Raw genomic sequence first — 26,509 nt, 5'->3', positions numbered from 1 at the left:
TAATGTACCTGATAATCCTTCATATGTCTGGTTCAGTAATGGACAGAAAATGGATGGAGAAACATCTTCTTCTCTCAGAGTCTCTGTTGAAGATAACAACAGCTATTCCTGTGCTGTTACAGGATATGAAGATTACCACTCTCCTCCAGTGTGTGAGTATGCTTGCTCTGTAAAGCCCTTTGGTCTGTCTAGCGGCTGTTTAAAAGGTGCTATATAAATAAATGAACTTGAACTTGAGTTTACTCCAGTGTCACTAATAAAAGAGCAAACTTAGAAAACTATATATTTTAATGTGAGAAACTCAAGACATTATGTGTAATATTTTAGCTTATATTCAGTCACTCATTTAACTTTTGTATTAACAAGAACATGATTTCAACATGTACATTATTCATGATATAAATTATTTTCTGTATAGTGACTTTTTATTGTTTTTAATGAATTGTTTCTTTATACATTTTCTCCTCCAGATGGTCCAAAGCTTCCCTCTGTGTCAGTGAGTCCCTCTGCTGAGATAGTGGAGGGCAGTTCAGTGACTCTGACCTGTAGCAGTGATGCTAACCCAGGAGCTAACTACACCTGGTACAAGGAGAATGAAGACAAACCTCTCAGTGAAGGACCACAGCTCGTCTTCAGCTCCATCCAGTCCTCTGACTCTGGACAGTATTACTGTGCAGCTGAGAACAAGCTGGGGACGAAGACGTCTCAATACAAATTTATTGATGTGAAATGTGAGTGAAACGGGCTCATTTAATAACAGCAAATTGATTGACATACACACACATACAACACACACTCACACACACACACACACACACACACACACACACACACACACACACACACACACACACACACACACACACACTATTACACCACAATTTATGATTACAGTTAATTTGTTTTCATATTATCTTCTCCAGATGCTCCAAAGGTTGTTACCCTCTCTCTGACTCCCACTGGGGAAATCAGAGAGAACAGGAGAGTGACTCTGACCTGTAGCAGTGATGCTAACCCAGCAGCTACTTATACCTGGTACAAGGATGGGAAACCTCTCAATAAAAATACACCGCTTGTCTTCAGCTCCATCCAGTCCTCTGACTCTGGACAGTATTACTGTACAGCTGAGAACAAGTTGGGCAGGAGGACATCTAGATCCATCTCTATTGATGTGAAATGTGAGTAAAACATCTCCATTTTAAAAGCAATATTCAGCTAGTGACTGTATGAATTTTTAGGCGTACTTTGCTGATCATTCCTGCTTTTTTTTCGGCTCAGTCTGCTTCACATTGACAGCTGTAGGTCACTGAACAGCAGTGGATGAGGAAAATGTCGTTTTTAGTAATTACTCTATGATTTGTCATCATTTTAATATTTTTTTTCCAGAAGATTTAATTGGTGTGTATCATTGTACAGTGGTAGTGCAGTTTTTATTACCTGTATAACTGGAGATGTTAGCGATTCATCTGAAGGATTCAGTCATGTAACAGTTAATCTGTCTGTCTATTAAGAGTTCACAAATAGGAACCAAACTTTGCCACATCATTCTGTTAGTTAGCAGACGGTGTGAGGTGTTGCTTCTCTGTATGGTTAACAGTAATCTGCATTTAGTGATCTAAATATAACACACAGTAGCAACCAAATGTCAGTATGTACTCACTCGTCTGCTCTACATTGTTCATGATACAAATGATTTTCCGTAAAGCAATATATATTTTGTTATTTAAAGTGTCTTTACACATTTTGTCCCACAGATGCTCCAAAGCTTCCCTCTGTGTCAGTGAGTCCTTCTGCTGAGATAGTGGAGGGCAGTTCAGTGACTCTGACCTGTAGCAGTGATGCTAACCCAGCAGCTACTTATACCTGGTTCAAGGAGAATGTAAAGCTCAGACCTCCCATTGAAGAACAACAGCTGGTCCTCACGTCCATTCAGTCCTCTCACTCTGGACAATATACATGTAGAGCTAGGAACAGCCTGGGGCCTAAAACATCCAAACCCATTTCTATTAAAGTGAAATGTGAGTGAAACCACTTTATTTAAATAACGGTAAACATTTTAATTTCAGTTAAGTTATGCCAATACATATTTCTTACAGATGTTGTTCAAAAGGCAATGAGTTTCAAACATATTTTTAGGATATTTCATTTTTTAACACATTCAAATGCAATATACTCATTGCTTCCCCACATACAACACACACAAACATGTTGCAGCAACTCCAGTCTGGTTAAGGAAAAAGAGAGCAAATTATATAAAATCACATCTCTTTAGTCCACTGCTTCTCAAACCAAGTGTCAAACCTTCAAAATAACACAGTGTATAGAATGTCAGTCCACCACTTTGGTCCTAATGAAAATAGCTTAAAAAGTGATGAATCTGTTGATGCTGCTGTCGCTGATGTTTTAAAAGATTTCAAAGGCAAGTTTTCTCTGAAAACGGAACAGAAACTTGCCCCTGGAACAATTCCTACAAAAGAAGGATGTGTTTGCCTTACTACCAACCGGCTTTTTTTGTTTTTTACTACCGACCGGCTTTTGCTCTGCCTCGCGCTGCAAAGTATGTCACCCGGATCATTGGTCTGATTGGTTGAAGGACTAGCCAATTGCGTACAGAGTCATTTGAACTATGCCCGTTGATTATGCCTCTTGTGCAGAAATAATACAGAGCAGACTCCCCAGACTAATGTTCAATCTTAAAAGATTGAGCTTGGTCTAATGACTAATTAGAACTAATGACCACTTATTGCCTACCTATGTTTTCTCCTCCAGATGCTCCAAAGCTTCCCTCTACGTCAGTGAGTCCCTCTGGTGAAATTGAGGAGGGCAGTTCAGTGACTGTGACCTGTCACAGTAATGCTTATCCAGCAGCTAACTACACCTGGTACAAGAAGAATGGAAATCCAGAACTTCAACCTCTCAGTGAAAATACAACGCTTATCTTCCGCTCCATCCAGTCCTCTGACTCTGGAGAGTATTACTGTACAGCTGAGAATGAGCTGGGGAGGAGGACATCTAGATCTATCTCTATTGATGTGAAATGTGAGTGAAACGCCCAAATTTAAAAAGCCACATTCAGCTGATGACTGCCCTATAAGGCTTGCTTTGCTGACCATGTCTGCTGTTACCGTAGTTATAGGCTGCGTCTCATTCCGCATACTTCCGTCAGTACACTGCCAATGTGCACTGACCACTTCCTGCTGTAGTGCCCACTTTCGATGGTTAGTATTGTCCTAAAATGAACACTTACGTTAAAACACTTACCGGAAATGACGAGCGGGATGAACGTGACGAACGCAACACATGTGAACGCGATTTTCCAGCCCGCTTTCCTGTATGCAAATGAGGAGCAGCTGGCTCAGCTCGCCGCCTCTCAAAATCTTAAAAAAATCTTTTAAAACTGACCTTTGTCGATCTGAAATGAAGACAGATTCAGCAACGTTATGGCCTATTTCTCACTTAAAATGTTTTCAGAAACACGTTTCAGTGAACTATTTTCATAAAATACAAGATCGTATTCCGTCCGAGCCGCCATGACAGTCGGTTTGAAATTCTCGAGCAGCCAGACCGGCGTGACGCGTTCGTCCAATCAGCTGCTGGTCAAGGGCTCCCTTCTGCTTTGTAGTCAAGATGGCGCCCATTGAGTAGCGCGTAGGGTCCATTGTTCCACACTGAACTTTTTGACCGTTTTTAGGGGGTCATCCGGGTACTTTCAGTGCACTGACTTTTTGCGTTATCTACACAGTATACTTAAAACTAAGTGTTTGAAGTGTGCAAGTAGGGGGTTTGAGACACAGCCTTAGGGCCCTATTTTAACGATCTGAAACGCAAGTATGAAACACAAAACGGAAGTAGCTTTGTGGGCGGATCTCGGGTTGGTCTAAAATGGGTTGGTCTGAAGTAGCTAGGTCTGGTTTCGACGTAATGTGAAAATAACCAATCAGAGCGTCAGCTGTCATTCCCTTTAAGAGCAGGCGCGCTTGTTCCATGGCGGATTGCTATTATAATGGCGGATTTGCCTGGCGCACGCCAGCGGGAGCTGTCTGGGATTCGGCAAAGTAATAAATGCCCGTCTTGGCCGGGTGGCGATGTTGCTGTGGCCTCTCGGGCGCATCTCCTCAAGTCTGGAGAGGATTGCTGCACCTGCCCCTTCCTCCTCCCCCCACTCCATCTCTGTCCACCCGCTCCACCAGGAGCACATCGCGTATTATGTCACTCCCGGACCAGATCCTGCCGGAGTGTCCAATCCCACCGTAGTTCAACATCACATGTCCTTAAGTCCTCTAATATTTCCTCATTTATGTCATCAAAACATCCATGATTCATGGAAATGTTGTGTAAAACACAACAAGCCACAAAGAATGCTGCAATGTTTTGAGGACTGTACTGTAAAGTGCCTCCTGACCTATACAAACACCTGAAGTGCATTTTCAGTAATATTTTTCTTTGTAATTATGTATGGTTTGCAAAAATGGGAACTGCTGCGTCTGTGTAGATGAGAGAAGTGTATGCGTGTTGTGCACGCGCTACATTATGGCCAAGCATGCGCCCCTAAAATAGCATCTGAATAATGCGCTACTGACTTTAGACCAGGTTTTTCCTGGTCAGTGGCGGAATTGTTTTCTGAAACTGCAAAATCGCACCAAATAACGTTTGCGCCGAAACACGCCTCCTCTTTTCGCTGAACTGCCCCCTGCAGCGCAAATACATTCCCTAATTTACCGACGTGCGTCTGTGGAGGGAAAAGTCCGCTGTGCGTCGGGTGCAAAATAGGAATGATACATGCGTCGGTGTACAAAGGCAATTGCGCTGAGTGCAACATAGGGCCCATAGTCTTGGTTGGCAGCAGGATTAACCCTGTGGTTTAGGGCTGTCAAAATATTCATCATCCAGTCACAAACCCATGTTTTGTTATCATATTCATAGTTATACTTCTGTATTCATTGTTTGTTTTAATGTTTAACGTGTTCATGTATACACCAAAAACCAAGTCAAATTCCTTGTAAGTACTACTTACTTGGCAATTAATTATTTTCTGAGTTTGATATTTTAAAGTGAATTTATTTTAAAGGTTCCATGGCATGAACATTTCACTTTATGACTTTTTTTTTAACATTAATGTGAGTTCCCACAGCCTGCCTATGGTCCCCCAGTGGCTAGAAATGGTGATAGGTATTAACCGAGCCCTGGGTATTCTGCTCTGCCTACAGACACAGAAATGGCACATCCTAAGTAAAGCTCATTGTGGGACTGGCTCATGTGGCTGTAATTCTGCACCAAGGCTGAATTTAGGGATAGAGACTAAAGATACAGTATTAGGGGATGACTAAGGTCTATATAAAAGAGACTTCAGATACAGTATTAGGGGACCACTAAGGTCTATATAAAAGAGACTTCAGATACAGTATTAGGGGACCACTAAGGTCTATATAAAAGAGACTTCAGATACAGTATTAGGGGACCACTAAGGTCTATATAAAAGAGACTTCAGATTCAGTATTAGGGGACCACTAAGGCCTGTATAAAAGAGACTTCAGATACAGTATTAGGGGACCACTAAGGTCTATATAAAAGAGACTTCAGATACAGTATTAGGGAACCACTAAGGTCTATATAAAAGAGACTTCAGATACAGTATTAGGGGACCACTAAGGTCTATATAAAAGAGACTTCAGATACAGTATTAGGGGACCACTAAGGTCTATATAAAAGAGACTTCAGATACAGTATTAGGGGACCACTAAGGTCTATATAAAAGAGACTTCAGATTCAGTATTAGGGGACCACTAATGCCTGTATAAAAGAGACTTCAGATACAGTATTAGGGGACCACTAAGGTCTATATAAAAGAGACTTCAGATACAGTATTAGGGAACCACTAAGGTCTATATAAAAGAGACTTCAGATAAAGTATTAGGGGACCACTAAGGCCTATATAAAAGAGACTTCAGATACAGTATTAGGGGACCACTAAGGCCTGTATAAAAGAGACTTCAGATACAGTATTAGGGGACCACTAAGGCCTGTATAAAAGCATCCAAAAAGCAGAATGTCAAAGGACCTTTAATACATCTCTTTCAAAGCTTCCCTCTGGTGAGATAGTGGAGAGGGTTCAGTCAATCTGACCTGTAGCTGGCGAATCCAAAATCTTCCTTGCAAAATGAATCTGTAAAGAGTTCACATTTCAGCTGAAGCCTGCAATCTGGTCAGAAAATAGGTTCTTAAAGGACATGAGAATAACTCATTCACAGTGTGTTTACTCTGTGTCAATAAAAGTGTCCAACATTTTCTCTAGGTAAATTTACGGCATATTGCACATTACACATTAAAATGAACGTAAGCTGAAATGTAACATTAAGAATGAGATTGTAGTAATAAAGCCACTGAGAGGCTGAGGTCTAAGCCACTAGACCATTACCTGATGTTCCTCCATATTCTGCCCACTGCTGTTGTGAGATTATGATTTGGCTCCCAGGTTCAGGATTCAATAGGCGGAGATGGACATCACAGCTATAAAAAATTTATTATTTTCAAAATTTGACGGATGATAAGAGAAACGGGCTCCACTAACCCACCTTACTGTACTGTATGTCTTATGTGTATTTCTAATAATTATCAGTTATCCAGCCTGTTGTATCGAAACTTTAAATGTTCATATTTTATTAAAACGGATGTTTTCACTTCTAGATGGTCCAAAGATTACCTCTGTGTCAGTGAGTCCCTCTGGTGAAATCATGGAGGGCAGTTCAGTGACTCTGAACTGTAGCAGCGATGCTAACCCAGCAGCTAACTACACCTGGTACAAGGAGAATGAAGACTCACCAAAAGCATCAGGACAGATCTTCAACATCACTGATGTTAGACCTGAACACAGTGGGAATTATTACTGTGAAGCCCAGAACAGCAGAGGACGTCAGAACTCCACCTTACATCTGATTGTTGGAGCAGGTAAGTTTCTCCACTTTCACCTGCACAAACATCTGTTAACTGCACCAGACCTGATTCCCATGTTAATATGTAGCAACCCAGAAAATTAAATTCCATGTGTGCATTTCCAGACTGTTTTTGTGTAGCTGTGTTCAGGGAGGAACCTCCATCATGTCAGAGGTGGATGACACTGACTGACTGATTAACAGACAGCAAAGTGATTCATCAATCTGATCCTACTAATGAGGTGTATCATGCATTTATCTATATTTCCAGGGAATTCAACAACAATAATGCATATCATCTGGCCAACTGTGGTGGTCCTGATACTGATTCCTCTGCTGCTCCTGGGTCTGTGGGCGAGGTAAAACAACATCCATCAGTTCAGTCACCGTTTTTTTATTTTCTTCTTCTAGCTTCCTTTAGTTTTTGTGTTGTGAATTTCATTATGTTGCATTTTTTAATTGTTGTTGTAGTTGGACTCAATTCAGGAAGAAGAAAACTCTGAGCTCCACCACTAAACCACATGAGCCTGTAGAGCTAGAGGTGAGCGACAGAGAGAGAGAGAGAGAGAGAGAGACATACCCACACTCACACACACACATACACACATGCGCGCACACACACACCACACACCACACACCACACACACCACACACCACACACACAAAAACACATCCCTAAAAAAAGAATGCTGTTTGTTTAGTTATTCATTTGTTATAGTGATTTAAATATCTGTACATATTTATATTATTTCTCCTATGTCTTTGCATTTTTATTAGAATTAAATTTTTTTTCTTTGATGTTGCTTAATACCTTTTTATACAAATAGATGTAGGTAATTAATATGAATCCATCCTAATATTGTGTTCATGTTCATATAACTGTTTATTGTGTTCTGTCTGAATATTTGGACAAATTGTATTTTGATACTTTGGCAACATTGTTCTTGACACTTCATGCCAACAAAGCCCCTTCGAATTATATATATCACTTTTATAATAACTCTGCTAATGAATGCTCTACAAGGTGAAGAAAGTGTAAAGTGAATTATCAGCAAATAATTTACATTTAAACATGATAAAAAAAAAGTTTCTGATAAAACTCTTAATATATTTGGTTATCATGAATGAGGTCCTCATTTTGTCGTCTCTCCCCATCAGTTAGACTCTTGTCCTGTGTATGGGAACATCTCAGACACTTCAGCAAAGACAGTAGACCCAGAGGAGCAGGAAGACCTGGTATGAAGTCCAGCATTCACAATCATACACACACACAAACACGATTACACACACACACACACACACACACACACACACACACACACACACACACACACACACACACACACACACACACACACACACACACAAAAACTTCCCTAAAAAGGAATGCTGTGTTTGTTTAGTTATTCATTTGTTATAGAGCTTTAAATATCTGTACATATTTATATTATTTCTCCTGTCTTAAAATTTTTATTAGAATTTAATTGTTCCGTTTGATGTTGCTTAATACCTTTTTTATACAAATAGATTCATGTAATTCATATGAATCCATCCTAATATTGTGTTCATGTTCATATAACCGTTTATTTGTATTCTGTCTGAATATTTGGACAAATTGTATTTTGATACTTTGGCAACATTGTTCTTGACGCTATTCATGCCAACAAAGCCCCTTTGAATTGAATAGAATTACTGTAAATATCACTGTTATAATAACTTAGCTCATAAATGCTCTACAAGGTGAAAAAGGTGTAAGGTGAATTATCAGCAAATTATTTACATTTAAACATGATAAAAAAGAAAAATTCTGATAAAACTCTTAATATATTTGGTTATCATGAATGAGGTCCTCATTTAGTCATCTCTCCCCATCAGTCAGACTCTTGTCCTGTGTATGAGAACATCTCACACACTGCAGCACAGAAAGAAGACCCAGAGGAGCAGGAAGACCTGGTATGAAGTCCAGCACTCACACTCACACACGCACACACACACACACACACACACACACACACACACACACACACACACACACACACACACACACACACACACACACACACACACACACACACACACACACACACAGGTTTGTGGCACTATCTTTGTGGGGACCGTCATTGACATAATGCATTCCTAGCCCCTTACCCTGACCTTAACCATCACAACTAAATGCCTATCCTTAACCCTTACCCTAACCTTAACCATCACAACTAAATGCCTAACCTTAACCCTTACCCTCACCCTAACCATAACCTAATTCTATCCCTAATCCTAAAACCAAGTCTTAACCCTCAAACAGCCCTTTAAAGTTGTGGGGTCCAGCATTTTGGCCCCACAAAGCTGTCAGGACCCCACAAGTATATTGGACTCCCGGTCTTTGGACCCCACAAATATAGTTAAACAAGAACACACACACACACACTCTCTCTCTTAGCTGTCCATTGTGTTCAATGATGACGCTTGCTCCAGGGATGGGGGTGGATTGGTTCAGCGACCTTGCCGCTGGTGCCACTTGTTGTGGGCGTTGAGTCCGATCCCTCAGATGGAGCAGGGGAAACCAGATGCCAGGGGGGTACCTGCCGCCCGCTGGTGTCTCTTGATGCGCCTCTCGGATCGTCGGTCTTGGTTGGTTTGGTGTATTTGAGAGACTGCAGTGGCACAGGTGACCTGCCCAGCTGATCTGTCGAGTGCCAGAGATTCAAGCTGCATGAGGGGGATGTTTGCTCGCTTTATGAGGTCCCTGGTGTAGTCCTTAAAGCGCTGTTTTTGCCCACCAGCGAAGCGCTTGGCGCCCATTAATTGACTGTAGAGGACTTGACAGGGCAGGCGATGGTGTGCCCTATCCAGCGCAGATGTTTTTTGGCCACAGCTGCTACCATACAGATTGAGTCAGTGTTGCTGAGGATGTCTGGATGGGGGATTCAACCTTCCCAAGGCAAACTGAGGATCTTCTGTAGGCAGCGGATATGGAAGGCCTCTGGGTTGATGAAATGCTTGTGGTATGGGGTCCAAGACTCTGCCCCATACCGCGTTGTAAACAGCGACCTTAGTACTGATCTTCAGGTTACGGTAAAACCCTGCTGCGTAGGCGTCCAAAACATGATGAAGCTTTATTTATCCGGGTGTGTATTTCTGTGTCAAGGTATCAGCATGAGGACAAAGTGGAGCCGAGGTAGGTGAAGTGGTCCACTGTCTTAAGTGGAACACTATTTATGTGAAAACTGGGGGGTGTGGGGGCGGAGGTGGTGAAATGAGACAAGGACCTCGGTTTTTTTAATGTTGACCTGTAGGCCAAAGGATTGGTACAGAATTGATATTGTTTTAAGGGTGCGCTGCATAGAATCCGGGTTGTGAGCTAAGACGGCACAGTCATCAGCATACTGAAGCTCATAGATTTGGCGGGTCTTTGTCTTTGTATGGGCCTGGAGCTGACGGATGTTGAAAAGGCTTCCGTCAAGTCAGTATTCCACATGGACACCGTCTTCATGTCCCATGACACGGTGGAAGAGGCAGGTGATGGCAGAGAGGAGAATGTTAAAGAGCACTAGAGCTAAGACACATCCTTGCTTCACCCCAATGTTTACCTCGAAAAACTCTGACTTGAGTTCTCCTGTGAGCACTCTGGCTTGCATCCCGTCATGCAACTGCTGTAGGATGCTGAGAATCTTGGGTGGTACCCCAAGTTTGGAGAGGTGTTTCCAGAGCAGCTCATGGTTGATGGAGTCAAAAGCTTTGCTGAGGTCGATGAAGGCTACGTAAAGGTCTTTGTGATGTTCTCGGCTCTTCTCCAGCAGCTGCCTCAAGATAAAAACCATGTCTGTCGTGGATCTGGTCTTCCGGGAAGCCACACTGTGTTTCTGGAAGCACAGCTTCTGAGATGTGCTCAACCAGTCTGCTGAGCATGATCTTGGCCAGGACTTTCCCTGCGACGGAGAGGAGAGATATCCCACGGCTGTTGACGCAGACTGCTCTGTCTCCTTTCTGTTTGTAAATGACCACAATGTTAGCATCCTTGCAGTCCTTTGGATGTTTTGGATCAGGAGGTGCAGGCAATGCGTGAGGATGTATCCTCCGTGTTTGAAAACCTCTGCAGGGATTCCATTGGGTGCTTTTGTTGTCCTTCATCACAGCAATATCTTGCTGGAATTCTGAGTAAAGTAGTGGGGTGTCCAAGTGCATGGTTGGTGGCAGGTCTGGTAGATTATTCAGAATATGTGGGTCGACAGGGTCTGTGTGGTTGAAGAGACTCTCAAAATGATTTGCCCAACGGGCAAGAATCTCGTGGTGGTCCTTGAAGAGCATGGACCCGTCAGCTGATCGGACCGGGGCAATCGCCTGCTTCCTGGGGCCGTACAATGCTTTTATAGCATCGTAGAAGCCTTGAGTGTTATTGCAGTCTGCCATGTTCTGGATTTCTCGGGCCTTTTGTACCCACCTGTTATCCTCCATAGTCCAGAGGGCTCGCTGGGTTTCTGTTCTTGCAGCAGTGAAGGTGATTTTAAGGGTGGGAGATCCAGGGCAGGACAGGAGAGCTTTGTGGGCCTCATGCTTGGTTTTTAGGAATAACTGTATCTCAGGTAAGTTGCAGTCAAACCAGTCCTGGTGATGTTTCCTTTATTGGCCGAGCGCTTCTGAGGCTGCACTATGAATAGTCTGGCGCAGAGCTAGCCAGTCGGAATTTCTGTCTGAATATTTGGACAAATTGTATTTTGATACTTTGGCAACACTGTTCTTGACACTTTTCATCCCAACAAATTATAACTGTGGTATATATATATATATATATATATATATATATATATATATATATATCACAGTTATAATAACTTGGCTCATAAATGCTCTACAAGGTGAAGGTGTGAAGTGAATTATCAGCAAATAATTTACATTTAAACATTTTGTCGTCTCTCCCCATCAGTTAGACTCTTGTCCTGTGTATGAGAACATCTCATACACTACAGCACATTAAGAAGACCCAGAGGAGCAGGAAGACCTGGTATGAAGTCCAGCCAGGTTAGAGCCTCCTGCATCAAATAAAACAGGCCCACTTCAGATTTCCAGTCACAGTTCCATCCGTAACTTTACACCAGTTTTATGTGATTTTCTGCAGATGCAGTTGAACCAGAGGCGGGACTCACCTGATGGAAACAACGCAGTATGACACTGAAATATCCCTATGGAGAGCGAGGCTGTGGAGGGTGCGGGGGATGTGGATACATTTACCTTCAACTCCAGAAGATTTTATTCAGTCAGTTTTCAGTAGCAGCAGCAGGTAGGAGTCAACAGCAGCATGTAGATTAGATTAGATTAGATTCAACTTTATTGTCATTGGCAAAGTACAAGTACAAAGACAACAAAATGCAGTTTGCGTCTAAGCAGAAGTGCAAAAATAGCAATGTGATATACAAAGTATAGACAGGTGGTGCATAGGCAGGACAAGAAATATATTGCAGTGTTATAAGAGCAGAATAAATATGGCTATGTAATATGAACAATGTATGAACAACATGTACAGATATGTGCTATGTAGTAGCAGTGACATTATAATAATAGTAAGAATAATATAGATATATGCAGTGTATTAGCAGAATATATAATAAGAAAAAAATATATGGATAAAATATGTATATTCTGTATGAACCATATAGACAGATATGTACAGTATAGTACAGCTATGTACATTGTGGTAACATTATAAGAGTAGTAAGAAAAAGTGTATTTCCAGGATGAATAGTATGAAGAGCAGTAGAATCTGGCTATGTATAGGTGTAATCACAGTATGTACATTTGTAAATAAATAAATAGAACAGTATGGGTGGGATAGGGTAGTGCATGCAAATTGTCCGTGTGTGTGTGTGTGTGTGTGTGGGGGGGGGTTAAGTAGGTTAATTGTCACCGAGATGCAGAGCAAGAGTTCAGTAGGGTGACAGCCCAGTCCCGTTGATGAGAATGGGTGTGTGTGTGCTAGCTTTAGGCTTCCTGAAGTCCACAATGAGCTCTTTGGTATTCTCGGTGTTGAGAGCCAGGTTGTTGTCAGTGCACCACGATGATAGGTGGTGGACCTCCTCCCTGTAGGCCGTCTCATCGTTGTTGCTGATGAGACCAATCACCGTAGTGTCGTCTGCAAACTTGACAATGGTGTTAGAGCCATGTACAGGTGTGCAGTCGTAGGTGAAAAGGGAGAAAAGGAGAGGGCTCGGCACACATCCCTGTGGTATGCCGGTGTTCAGGGTGATGGTTGAGGAGGTGTGATTATCTAACCTAACAGACTGAGGTCTGTTGGTTAGAAAGTCCAGAATCCAGTTACAGAGGGAGGTATTGATGCCTAGTTCACTGAGTTTGGTGATCAGTTTGGAGGGGATGATGATGTTGAATGCTGAACTAAAGTCAATGAACACCATTCTCACATAGGTGTTGCTATTGTCAAGGTGGGACAGGGCAGAGTGAATTGCTGTAGAGATGGCATCCTCTGTGCTCCTGTTCTGAAGGTAGGCAAATTGGAAGGGGTCCAGTGAGGGGGGTAAGCAGGTCTTGTGGTGGGCCAGGACCAGCCATTTAGAATAATTTGGTGTTGGCAGCTTGATCTGAATCATGTCGAGACATCAAACATGATTTATTGTTTAGATCATCTGATGGTCAGGTGCTGTGTGACTTACTGATGTATATGCAAGCTTATTGTTTCCTGTAGAGCAAGTTATATTACAGAAATTATCGTTTAAAGTTGTATTTTTGAAATGCTACGTAATAAATAACTTTTGAAAACTCCTGAGCAGTCTCTGGGTTTGTACCTGTCCTGGCTGACAGAGCCAATAGAGTTTGTTCATAACGGAGACAGTGAACTGAATGCATCACATATTACTCCATGTACAGTTTAGATTTTCACACATTGAAATCAAAGATAAGACTAGTAGGAGGACACTTTGCTACATGTTACATTTTCCAAGTGTTCCTGTCTGATTCCAATAAACAGCTTCTACAACAAGTGAAGGAGCTGTTGGACAACTCTGTGAAACATTAGTGTGCAACATTTTGGAATAGCATTTCATTAACAAGCTATCAAGACAAATAAAGTTTATTTTGCTTTGTCTTATTTTTCACATGCTTACTTTGTGTCCCTATGAGTATGAAATGAGACACAGTGTTTAAGTTTATTTTGATTTTGGATGTTGCTGATATAAAGATGAACAGACAGTTTTTTTTTTATTCTTTGGGGTCATTCATCAAAGCAGAGTAGGTCAAGGTTCACTAAATGGTAAAGCCTTTTTCAAATAAAAGTCTATAAGGGATACCTTCTGCAACACTCTAATTATGAACAATCAGTGATGGATGGTAAAATGTTGTTTCAGGGTCCTGATTCAGTATCTGTGATGTTTCACTGTCCTCTAGTGGGGAAACTGAAGTGTGGCCCATTCAAGCTCCATCACTCTGAGTGCTCCCTCCACTGTCTGCTTTAAAGGCTGAAGAGAATTCTGTCTAAAATAAGGCCCTAAGGCCTGTCAAATCTGACTCTAATTTATTTATTCCAGCACTTTCTTACATCGGACTTAAGTTTACCAGGACACAAGGATCAATCTGAGATGAAGAGTTTAGTTAAGCAAGTTTACTGAAGTCCAGCATTTAAGTTATAATACACGTGTGGGTATACAAAAAAGATCCTAAGTTTCTCTGACCACAGACAAACCGTATACAGGGTTCAGGTCCACTCAGTCCCTCTCAAAATTGTGAACCCCATCTAACCATATCCCTAATCTTTTAACTTCTTCCTTGACAACGTCATTTCCACGCCTGTTTCCGGGTAGATTTCTTCAGTTCTCACACACACACTAACCCAAGAGCCGCCCCCCTGCATTCCACCTATCCGCTTGATATTAAAAAACAGTTTTAACATACACTTCACATTCCTGAACTAAAATGTAATCAAAGCTTAAGCTAACCATTTGTGTATCCGGGTCTATACATTAAACAGGGAGTTCAAATGTGTCTTCCCTGGAGTTGTAACCAAGTCTCATGACTACACACAACTCACATATATTATGATTCAATCCCCAGACCGGCAGGATAAAATCTGGGTGGTGAAATTGAAAGAGCAGCGCTTGTCCCTCCCTCATTACCACCAGGGTGCTGCCCTTGAGCAAGGCCATTATCCCCAACTGCTCCAGTGGAGTTGTTCAGTGGCCAGCAGATCAGGCTGTGGTTGTACTGGGCAGATTCAAGGTATAAATGTTTAATTGTGTGAATGTGATCAGGGCAAAGAGTGAATGAATAAATAAAGGTTAATATGTTACTTTGTTTTTATTTATTTATTTTTTTGTTAGGGACCATGTACAATTTTAAACATAAATTTTACCATTTGATGCATTGTACCAGACTTTTTAAATCTGCAGTCCCCTGGCAGGGCACAATAAAAAACATACAAACAACACCACCCCACCCCACCTCCATCCCATCCCCTACACACAAAAACACACACACACACACACACACACACACACACACACACACACACACACACACACACACACAAACACACACACACAAGCACACAAACACACTCAACATGTTCATGTTTAGTTAACACTAACAGACGTGTGAGTTTGTCACACCTCAGTGTTCGGCATTTCTCAGCAAAGAGAAGCAAACCTGACCTCAGAGACAACAGAGAAGAAAAAAAACATAATCATGCCATTTTCCATCCCCTTCTTATGTTTAATACTCTGTGCTTCATCCTGTTCAGTGAAACTGCCTCCTGGTTCACAGGTAAAATACATTCCTGTTTGTTCACTACACCTGAAGACTGTGTGACTTATTCCCTTTTTAAGACAATAGTTTGTAAAACAACATAAGTTTGTTGTGTTGTACTGGCATGTGGGTCATTGTGCATATTAATGATCAAAAGAGGAAGGAAATGTAGTCTTTAACAGCCTGATATCAGTCTTCTGCTCACTGACAACAGAGAGGGATCTTTTAAGACGACGTCCGTCTTCACTGTAAGTAGAAACTGTTTATTGATTAGTTTATTGATACTGTATACCTCCTGTGTACATTATTTTATCTGCTGACATGTTGTCACACAGAGAGATGAGAGGAGCAGCTATGAGTTTAACGGCAGCAGCGAGGCGATTTGTTGTCTTCCTTCTCTCTGTGCCAGGTACTGTTTATCATTCATTTACACATCATACATTTACACACTGTAAGGCATTTAGTACACTTATTTAATACGCTTTTTAATTAACTGTATAACTGGAACTGTTAGTGTCATTTAAGGTAAACTATAAATGTATGTCCTTTTTTAAGAGAATAAAGTAACATCTATTAAGAGTTCAAAGATACAAACCAAACTTCCCCATCATTTTGTTTCTCGCAGAAGGTGTGAGGTTTCAGACACAGCATTTCAGACAATCCCCCCCTCTCATTTCCTTTAAAACTGCATTAAGATTGACACCTTCAATGCATTGCTGACCACTAAGCAACACTTTGTCTTTGCACTTCTCCACATGTGTTTACTGTCTTCACTTAATGCAGATATAACCTAATTAAAACGTCAGATCTGTTTATGCACTTTTATTTTAAACTAAATTATTAATAACATAAGATTCCATATGAAAGAAATATTTCCGCAAAATGTTGATGTAAGACATCTTTGTCTTATGAACATGCAGTGAGACGTTCTAGAGCCAAGTAGCTTTGGTCAAAGTGTTTGTCATCTACCAAGTTTCCATACTGGAGAAACTCAATAAAATTCCGTCCTTACTTTCATGTTCTGAGTCTGATTGTGCTTCCTGCTGTGCTCTGTGTTGCAGTGATACAGGGCCAGAGTGACTGGGGAGTAACTTACCCTTCCACTCCGATCTGTGCCTTAAAGAGATCAACCGTGGACATACCGTGCACCTACAGATACCCATCCACAACAAGTCATCAAACTATAGAAGTTCGAGAACGATTATGGTTTACTAAAGGGAAGAATAATGCACCTGTGGATCTGAAAAAGGACTCAAACTACACAGGTCGGGTACAGTATCACTGTGATGAGAAGAGCTGCACTCTGAGAATCACAGACCTGAGAGAGAGAGACTCGGCTGAGTACAAGTTCAGGTTCATAACTAACCATACACTTGGAGGTTTTACTGGTTCACCTGGAGTCACTTTGTCTGTTACTGGTAATATTTTATTGGAATATTTGTTTCCAATTGTTTTCCTGTGAATCTTTTGTGTGTCTGTTTGCATGCATGTACTTTAATGGTTTAGTTTGAAATTACATTTCTGCTCTCTTTTGACCTTTGCAGACCTCCAGGTGCAGGTGACAAGATCATGGACCCAGGGAGAGCTGAGGTGTCACAGCAGCTGTAATGTACCTGATAATCCTTCATATGTCTGGTTCAGTAATGGACAGAAAATGGATGGAGAAACATCTTCTTCTCTCAGAGTCTCTGTTGAAGATAACAACAGCTATTCCTGTGCTGTTACAGGATATGAAGATTACCACTCTCCTCCAGTGTGTGAGTTTGTTACACACACACACATACATACACAAATATACCACACTTCCCCACATTTTCTTATTAAAGTTAACTTATTTTCATGTTATCTTCTCCAGATGCTCCAAAGGTTGTTCCCCTGTCTCTGACTCCCACTGGGGAAATCAGAGAGAACAGTAGAGTGAATCTGACCTGTAGCAGTGATGCTAACCCAGCAGCTAACTACACCTGGTACAAGAATGGGAAACCTCTCAATGGAAAGGCACAGCTCGTCTTCAGCTCCATCCTGTCCTCTGACTCTGGAGAGTATTACTGTACAGCTGAGAACCAGCTGGGGAAAAGGACATCTGAATCCATCTTTATTGATGTGAAATGTGAGGAAACAGCTTTAATATAATAAGTAACATTCCGCTAATTACTGTCAGCTTTTTTTTAGGCTTACTTTGCTGATCATACCTGCTTTCTTCAGCTCTTCACATTCACAGCTGTAGGTCACTGACCAGCAGTGGATGATAAATAGGTAGTTTTAGTTGCTGTTGGCATCAGTTAAAAGAACAGCATGTCACATAACTATAATTTATTATAATTTTAATGTTTTCACACACACTGTAAAAAAATATTTCATATTTCAAAAGTTGGTGGCCAAGGAGTGTAACAGGCTATACTAACCCACCTTACTATATGTCAAATGGAGATTTATCCAACCTTTTCTATAGAAAATTTAAATGTTCATATTTCGTTAAAACGCAAATGTTTTTCCTCCAGATGCTCCGAAGCTTCCCTCTGTGTCTGCTGAGAGAGCGAAGGGATGTTCAGTGACTCTGACCTGTGGCAGTGATGCTGTTGGCATCAATTAAAAGAACAGCAGTCACATAACTTTAATTTATTATATTTTTTTCATTTCATTCATTATATAGGAAAGGATTAAAAGTAACATTAAGTTACAGTTCAAATGGGCCTGACTTGGTTTAAAAACTGGTTTCCAGCAGGTTCTTGGTCTGCAGAAACATAGAACATAGAACACAATTACGGCACGTGCAGACAGAAACACTTGTACAGGACATTAGCATGGGCTAGAGACAGATACACACAACTAAAAACAACAATACACACAGTGCCAACAAGACTTGGACAATACATGAACAATCAATGAGTGCAAATGTAACTGTCAAGAGGAACAGTTTATATGCCTTTTTGAAATATGAGATAGATGGTAGTGTTCTGATGTGATAGGGAATGTCATTCCAAATTTTGGTGTATGTATGAAAAAAGGATTTCTGACCATAGTTGTTTTTGTATGGAGGAACTGGAATGAATGCCTGTGAAACTGACCTAGTGACGCTTACTGTTCTCATATTGTGTGTCAGGAAAAGTGCAGCAAGTGTTGGTGAAGTGCTATTTTGAAACTGAAAAGAAAATGTAATAGCGTGGCTGTTTATGTAGTTCTGGTAAGTCAGAGCTTTTGAGTGGAATGCAATGGTGAGACCACTTTGGAAGATTACTGTGAATCTTGAGAGCTCGATTGTATAGTTGTGCTATTGGTTCAGTAATTTCCTTAGTGGTAAGAGAACAGATTGGAAGACAGTAGGACATTGTTGAAAACACAATTGCATGTAGGTAGGTTTCAGAAACAGAAAAGGAAAGATACAATCTAATCTTAATACCACTGTTGTGCAAGTTACTTTTAAAAAGTAATTAGTTACAGTTACTAGTAACTTCTTCCAAAAAGTAACTAAATTAGTTACTCAGTTACAAATTATGTAAGTAACTAGTTACTTCAGAAAGTAACTGTTTAATGTGACCCCACCTCCACCCCTCTTTAACAGAACTTAAAATACATGTGCATGTTCAATTATTTATGATAAATCTGAATATTATAATGAAATGGACACTTAATACAATACATTATTACCAGAAACAATGTACACAGATCTAAACTATTTTAATGTTGCTGTGAGACAAAGTAAGACTAGCCTCCAATCAGATGCCATGTATGTAGATAGGTTTAAATAGTGGATCGATACAAATAACACAAACACCTCAACAGGCCACAACTGAGCAAAATTAAATTATGCTTGTTAAGCACTATACCAAAAATAAATAACAAATATATACACTTTGTAGTGCAAATAACGTAAGTGGCCTGATGTTTATACTTGTGCGCTGGTGTGTGGGTCAAGCCGGCATGTGTGTGTGTGTGTGTGTGTGTGTGTGTGGGTGGGGGGGGGGGTGATAGAGCGAGGGAGAAGTGAGAGTGTGACGATGATTAGCTTTGGAGTGAGTACCGACTCTAGTCATAGGGAGAGAAACAAAGTTTCTCCCCTGTGTTTTCTGACCAGGGTAGAAAATCTGTAGCCATACCTCTCTCTCTCTCTTTGACTGACTTGCTTGTGTTCGTTGTGTGTCTGACTATGCACGCTTTCAAACACCCGTCATGCACTGCCCACTAACCAATGAAGAACAGTAAAAATTAATGGTTAAGTGGTTCTTTTTCAACCAGTCATGTAAGAACTGAAGATCAGATAATAATTTGGAATTTATGACATCAGGATTTGAGTCAGAGAGAAAAATCACAGTATCATCAGCGTCCAGTAAGCATTTTGAGTGTTTACACACTTTAGGGAGATCATTGATGTATAAAAGAAAAATTAAGGATTCAAGAATGCTGCCTTGTAGAACGCCCATATCGCAGACTAATCACACACACGCTGTAAAAAAAAAAAAGAGTTAATATTTCAAAAGTTGGCAGCCAAGCAGAGTAACAGGCTATACTAACCTGTCTTACTTTATGTCAAATGGAGATGTATCCAACCTTTTCTATAGAAAATGTAAATATTTATTTTAAATATCATATTTCATTAAAACGCAAATGTTTTTCCCTCCAGATGCTCCGAGGCTACCCTCTGTGTCTGCTGAGATAGTGGAGGGCAGTTCAGTGACTCTGAACTGTAGCAGTGATGCTAACCCAGCAGCTAACTACACCTGGTACAAGGAGAATGAAGACTCACCGAAAGCATCAGGGCAGATCTTCACCATCACTGACTTCAGAGCTGAACACAGTGGAAATTATTACTGTGAAGCCCAGAACAACAGAGGACGTCAGAACTCCACCTTATATCTGATTGTTGGAGCAGGTAAGATTCTCCACTTTCACCTGCACAAACACCTGTTGTAGCAACCCAGAAAATTTAATTCCATGTGTGCATTTCCAGACTGTTTTTGTGTAGCTGTGTTCAGGGAGGAACCTCCATCATGTCAGAGGTGGATGACACTGACTGACTGATTAACAGACAACAAAGTGATTCATCAATCTGATCCTACTAATGAGGTGTATCATATATTTATCTATATTTCCAGGGAATTCAACAACAATAATGCATATCATCTGGCCAACTGTGGTGGTCCTGATGCTGATTCCTCTGCTGCTCCTGAGTCTGTGGGCGAGGTAAAACAACACAAATCCATCACTTCAGTCACCGTTATTTTATTTTCTTCTTCTAGCTTCCTTTAGTTTCTGCGTTGTGAATTTCTATATGTTGCATTCTTTATTTGTTGTTGTAGTTGGAATCAATTCAGGAAGAAGAAAACTCTGAGCTCCACCACTAAACCACATGAGCCTGTAGAAACAGAGGTGAGCGAGAGAGAGAGAAATACCCACACTCATAAACACACGCACACACACACACACACACACACACACACACACACACACACACACACACACACAAACACACACGCACATACACATACAAACTCGCGCACACACACACACATCCCAAAAAAAGAATGCTGTGTTTGTTTAGTTATACATTTGTTATAGTGATTTAAATATCTGTACATATTTATATTATTTCTCCTAAGTTTTTAAATTTTTATTAGAATTTAAAATGTTCATTTGATATTGCTTAATACCTTTTTTATTCAAATAGATTTATGTAATAAATATGAATCCATCCTAATATTGTGTTCATGTTCAAATGTTTATTGTGTTCTGTCTAAATATTTGGACAAATTGTATTTTGAAACATTGTTCTTGACGCCTTTCATGCCAACAAAGCCCCTTTGAATTGAATAGAATTGAGCTATATATATATATATATATATATATATATATATATATATATATATATATATATATATATATATATATATATATATACTGTATATATCACGGTTACAATAACTTGGCTCATAAATGCTCTACAAGGTGAAAAAGGTGTAAAGTGAATTATCAGCAAATAATTTACATTTGAACATGATAGAAACATTTTTTTCTGATAAACGCTTAATATATTTAGTTATCATGAATGAGGTCCTCATTTTGTCGTCTCTCCCCATAAGTTAGATTCTTGTCCTGACTATGAGAACATCTCACACACTGCAGCAAAGACAGAAGACCCAGAGGAGCAGGAAGACCTGGTATGAAGTCCAGCACTCACACACACACACACACACACACACACACACACACACACACACACACACACACACACACAATTCAATTCAATTCAATTTTATTTATAGTATCAAATCATAACTTCACATATAGAGTAGGTCTAGACCACACTCTATCGTTTACAAAGCCCCAACAATTATAGTAATTCCCCCAGGAGCATGCATTTGGTGCAAAAGTGCGACAGTGGCGAGGAAAAACTCTCTTATAGGAAGAAACCTCGGCAGACCCAGGCTCTTGGTAGGCGGTGTCTGACGGTGCCGGTTGGGGATGTGATGAACAGTGGAAATAATAATCACAATAAAGCTAAAGGAACAGTGACTACACATGGTAATCGTAGTAGTTAATGTCATAGCAGGGCACTGCAGGGCGTTACAGGATGTAGCGTGGCACAGCAGAGCATAGCTGGACGTAGCAGGACGCAGCTGGACACTGCAGGGCTCTGCAGAGCGCAGCCGGGAGTGCAGCAGGACCACGGCGCCAGCTGCAACCAAGATCTTGGTGCCATCCCAATCCAAGGAAATATAAATGGCAAAAAAAATAACATAAGGACTCCGGGGAGTAAACTCCCCAGAGCTAGGTTAGTAACAAGCATTTCTGGGACGAGGATGCACACAAATGGAAACAAATGGAAAGAGAGAGGAGAGAGCAGCTCAGTGTGTCAAAGGAAGGAAGGAAGTCCCCCGGCAGTCTAAAACTATAACAGCATAACTAAGAGAGGCATGTTAAGGAGAGGAGCCTGGTCGGGCTAGAACTCTCCCCTGCCGGATCGGGCATACTGGCCTGCCTCCCTCTACTTTTATTATATTATTGATTATATGGTAGATGAGTCTGACGACTATGAAGAGAAGCAGGTGGGCCGGGTTAGGTGGACGCTGCAACTCCTCACTCCCTCAGTATAAGCTTAATCAAAGATGAGGGTTTTCAGTTTATTCTTAAATGTGGTAACGGTGTCTGCTCCCCGAACCCCGACTGGGAGCTGGTTCCACAGGAGAGGAGCCTGATAGCTGAAGGCTCTGGCTCCCAGTCTACTTTTAGAGACTCTGGGAACCTTAAGTAGCTCTAAATTCTGGGAGCGTAGTGCTCTAGTGGGACAATAAGGTACTAAAAGCTCTTCTAGATATGATGGTGCTAGACCATTTACAGATTTGTAGGTAAGGAGAAGGATTTTAAATTAAATCCTGGATTTTGCAGAAAGCCAATGCAGAGAAGCTAATACAGGAGAAATATGATCCCTTTTCTTAGTTCTTGTCAGAACACGCGGTGCAGCATTCTGGATCAGCTGGAGAGTCTTAAGGGACTTATTTGGGCAACCTAATAGTAAGGAATTACAGATGTCCAGCCTTGAAGTAACGAATGCATGGACTAGTTTTTCAGCATCGTTTTGAGACAGGACGTTCCTATTTTTGGCAATGTTACGAAGATGAAAAAAGGCTGTTTTGAGGTTTGTTTTAGATGGGAGTTAAAGGATATATCCTGATCAAAAATAACTTCTAGATTTCTGACAGAAGTGCTGGAGGCCAGGGTAGTTATATCTTTAGATAATGGAGGTGTTTGGAGGTGTTTGGTGCCCAGCACAATAACTTCAGAAAATTTTAGGTCATCCAGGATTTTATATCTTTAATGCATGCTTGAAGTTTAGCTAACTGACTGGTTTCGTCTGGCTTGATTGATAGGTATAATTGGGTGTCATCCGGCATGACAGTAAAAGTTAATTGAGTGTTTCCTAATAATATTGCCTAGAGGAAGCATATATAAGGAGAATAGAATTGGTCCAAGCACTGAGCCTTGTGGAACGCCATGGCTAACTTTAGCGTACTTGGAGGATTTATTGTTAACATTAACAAATTGAGATTGATCCTTTAACGCCCACTTAAAACATACCTCTTTCGTAACATTGCCAAAATTAGGAGCATCCTATCACAAAATGATGCTGAAAAACTGGTCCATGCATTCGTTCCTTCCAGGCTGGACTATTGTAATTCCTTACTATCAGGATGTTCAAATAAAACCCTTAAGACTCTCCAGCTGATCCAGAATGCTGCACCGCGTGTTCTGACAAGAACTAAGAAAAGAGATCATATTTCTCCTGTATTAGCTGCTCTGCATTGGCTTCCTGTAAAATCCAGGATTGAATTTAAAATCATTCTTCTGACCTACCAAGCTCAAAATGGTCAAGCACCATCATATCTTGAAGAGGTCATAGTACTTTATTGCCCCACTAGAGCACTGCACTCCCAGAATGTAGAGTTACTTGTGGTTCCTAGAGTCTCTAAAAGTAGAATGGGAGCCAGAGCCTTTAGCTATCAGGCTCCTCTCCTGTGGAACCAGCTCCCAGTCTGACACCACATTTAAGAGTAAACTTAAAACTCTTCTCTTTGATAAAGCTTATAGTTAGGGAGTGAGGAGTTGCAGCGTTCGCCTAGACCGGCAGGGGAGGGTGTATAGCTTCAGACACGGCACCCCTTCTCTTCTCTGCTTCTCTTCGTAGTCGTTAGACTCATCTACCATATAATCAATGATAAAATCAAAGTAGAGGGAGGCAGGCCAGTACAGCCCAATCCGGCAGGGGAGATTTCTAGGCCGACCAGGCTCCTCTCCTTACCCTGTCTCTCTCAATTATGCTGTTATAGTTTTAGACTGCCGGAGGACTTAATTATGCTGTTATAGTTTTAGACTGCCGGGGGACTTCATTTGACACACTGAGCTTCTCTCTCCTCTCTCTTTCCATCTGTGTGCTTCCATGTTCCAGAAATGATTGTTACTAATCTAGCTCTGTGGAGCTTATTCCCCAGAGTCCATATGTCTTCTTTTCACCCAGCATTTTTCCTTGGATTAGGGTGGCCCCTAGATCATGGTTGCAGCCTGTCGTCATGGTCCTGCTGCGCACCCTGTTATGCCCTGTTACACCTGCTACGCTCTCCAGTGCCCTGCTACGTCCTGCTGCATCCTACTACACCCTGCTATGTCCTGCTACGCCCTGCAGTGCTCTGCTACATCCTGTGACGCCCTGCTATACCTAGTGATGGTCAAATGAAGCTTCGCAAACCAGTGTCTTTACTTTCTGAGCTCACTAGATGGCGCTCTCTGTTCAAAGAAAATGTTTAAATGAATGGCAATTCAATGGGTTTTCAAACTCTTTGTTGAACAGACAGCACCATCTAGTGAGCTCAGAAAGTAAAGACACTGGTTTGCGAAGTTTCATTTAACCATCACTAGCTATACCCTGCTACGTCCTGTGACACCCTGCAGTGCCCTGCTATGCCATGAACTACCACAACTACTATCTCTAGTCACTGATCTATTATCTTTATTGTGACTATTATTGCCACTGTTCATCACACCCCCAACCGGCACCGTCAGACACCTCCTACCAAGACCCTGGGTCTGTCCGAGGTTTCTTCCTGAGAGGGAATTTTTCCTCGCCACTGAATGCTTGCTCTTGGGGAAATTACTGGAATTGTTGGGTCTTTGTAAATTATAGTGTGGTCTAGACCTACTCTATCTGTAAAGTGTCTTGAGATAACTCTTGTTATGAATTGATTCTATAAATAAATTGAATTGAATTGAAGTTGAATTGATCAGAGAAATAGGACATAAACTAGCTTAATGCGATTCCTTTAATGCCAACTAAATGTTCCAATCTCTGTAACAGGATGGTATTGTCAATATTGTTGAATGCAGCACTAAGATCTAGTAAGTACAGAGGAAAGTCCTTTGTCAGCAGCAGTTAGACGGTCATTAATAATTTTCACCAGTGCCGTCTCTGTGCAATGATGCTTTCTAAATCACACACACACACACACACACACACACACAGAAACACACACAAACTCACACAAACTCGCACACACACACACACACACACACACACACACACACACACACACACACACAGAAACACATCTCTAAAAACAAGAATGCTGTGTTTGTTTAGTTATACATTTGTTATAGCGCTTTAAATATCTGTACATATTTATGTTATTGCTCTTATGTCTTTACACTTTTTATTCAAATTGAATTTTTTCGTTTGATATTGCTTAATACCTTACAAATAGATTCATGTAATTGCTGTAATATGAATCCATCCTAATACTGTGTTCATGTTCTCATAACTGTTTATATAGATTTTTATATATAGCTCACGGTTATAATAACTCTGCTCATAAATGCTCTACAAGGTGAAGAAGGTGTAATGTTTAATTAATTAATCTTATAATCAGCAAATAATTTACATTTAAACATGATAAAAATAAAACGTTTCTGATAAACTCTTAATATATGCAGTTATCTTGAATGAGGTCCTCATTTTGTCATCTCTCCCCATCAGTCAGACTCTTGTCCTGTGTATGGGAACATCTGAGAAGATGAGATATGAGAAATATCCCGGTGGAGAGCGAGGCTGTGGAGGATGCGGGGGAAGTGGATACATTTACCTTCAACTCCAGAAGATTTTATTGTCAATTTTCAGTAGCAGCAGCAGATAGGAGTCAGCAGCAGCATGTAGCAGAACGTTTAGAAGAATGTGGTGATGGCAGCTTGATCTGAATCATGTCGAGACCTCAAACATCATTTATTGTTCAGATCATGTGATGGTCAGGTGCTGTGTGACTTACTGATGTATATGCAAGCTTATTTTTTTCCTGTAG

At 40.9% G+C, this 26,509-nt stretch overlaps 1 protein-coding gene across 1 annotated transcript; it reads left to right on the top strand.

The window, feature by feature from the left end:
• Positions 1-49: 49 nt before the first annotated feature.
• On the top strand, positions 50-26,509 carry LOC114545368 (B-cell receptor CD22-like). The gene is made up of 7 exons (XM_028563644.1): positions 50-152; positions 471-566; positions 6,781-6,945; positions 7,201-7,288; positions 7,401-7,470; positions 21,749-21,826; positions 26,191-26,509. Exons 1-7 carry the CDS (start codon positions 50-52, stop codon positions 26,221-26,223), a joined length of 633 nt encoding a protein of 210 aa, XP_028419445.1. The 3' UTR covers positions 26,224-26,509.

Source organism: Perca flavescens, chromosome 2 (assembly GCF_004354835.1).
Source record: "Perca flavescens isolate YP-PL-M2 chromosome 2, PFLA_1.0, whole genome shotgun sequence".
Classification (NCBI taxonomy): Eukaryota; Metazoa; Chordata; class Actinopteri; order Perciformes; family Percidae; genus Perca; species Perca flavescens.
The sequence above is the reverse complement of the archived record's forward strand: the minus strand, read 5'-3'. Positions and strand labels throughout refer to the sequence as shown.

Bases quoted from the DNA above. Each gene is read 5' to 3' on its own strand.
- LOC114545368 (XM_028563644.1), top strand. From the start codon at position 50: ATGGATGGAGAAACATCTTCTTCTCTCAGAGTCTCTGTTGAAGATAAC. The intron at 567-6,780 runs GAGCTAACTACA...ATGCTAACCCAG, and splicing joins TAGCAGTGATGCTAACCCAG to CAGCTAACTACACCTGGTAC. The intron at 6,946-7,200 runs GTAAGTTTCTCC...CTATATTTCCAG, and splicing joins ACATCTGATTGTTGGAGCAG to GGAATTCAACAACAATAATG.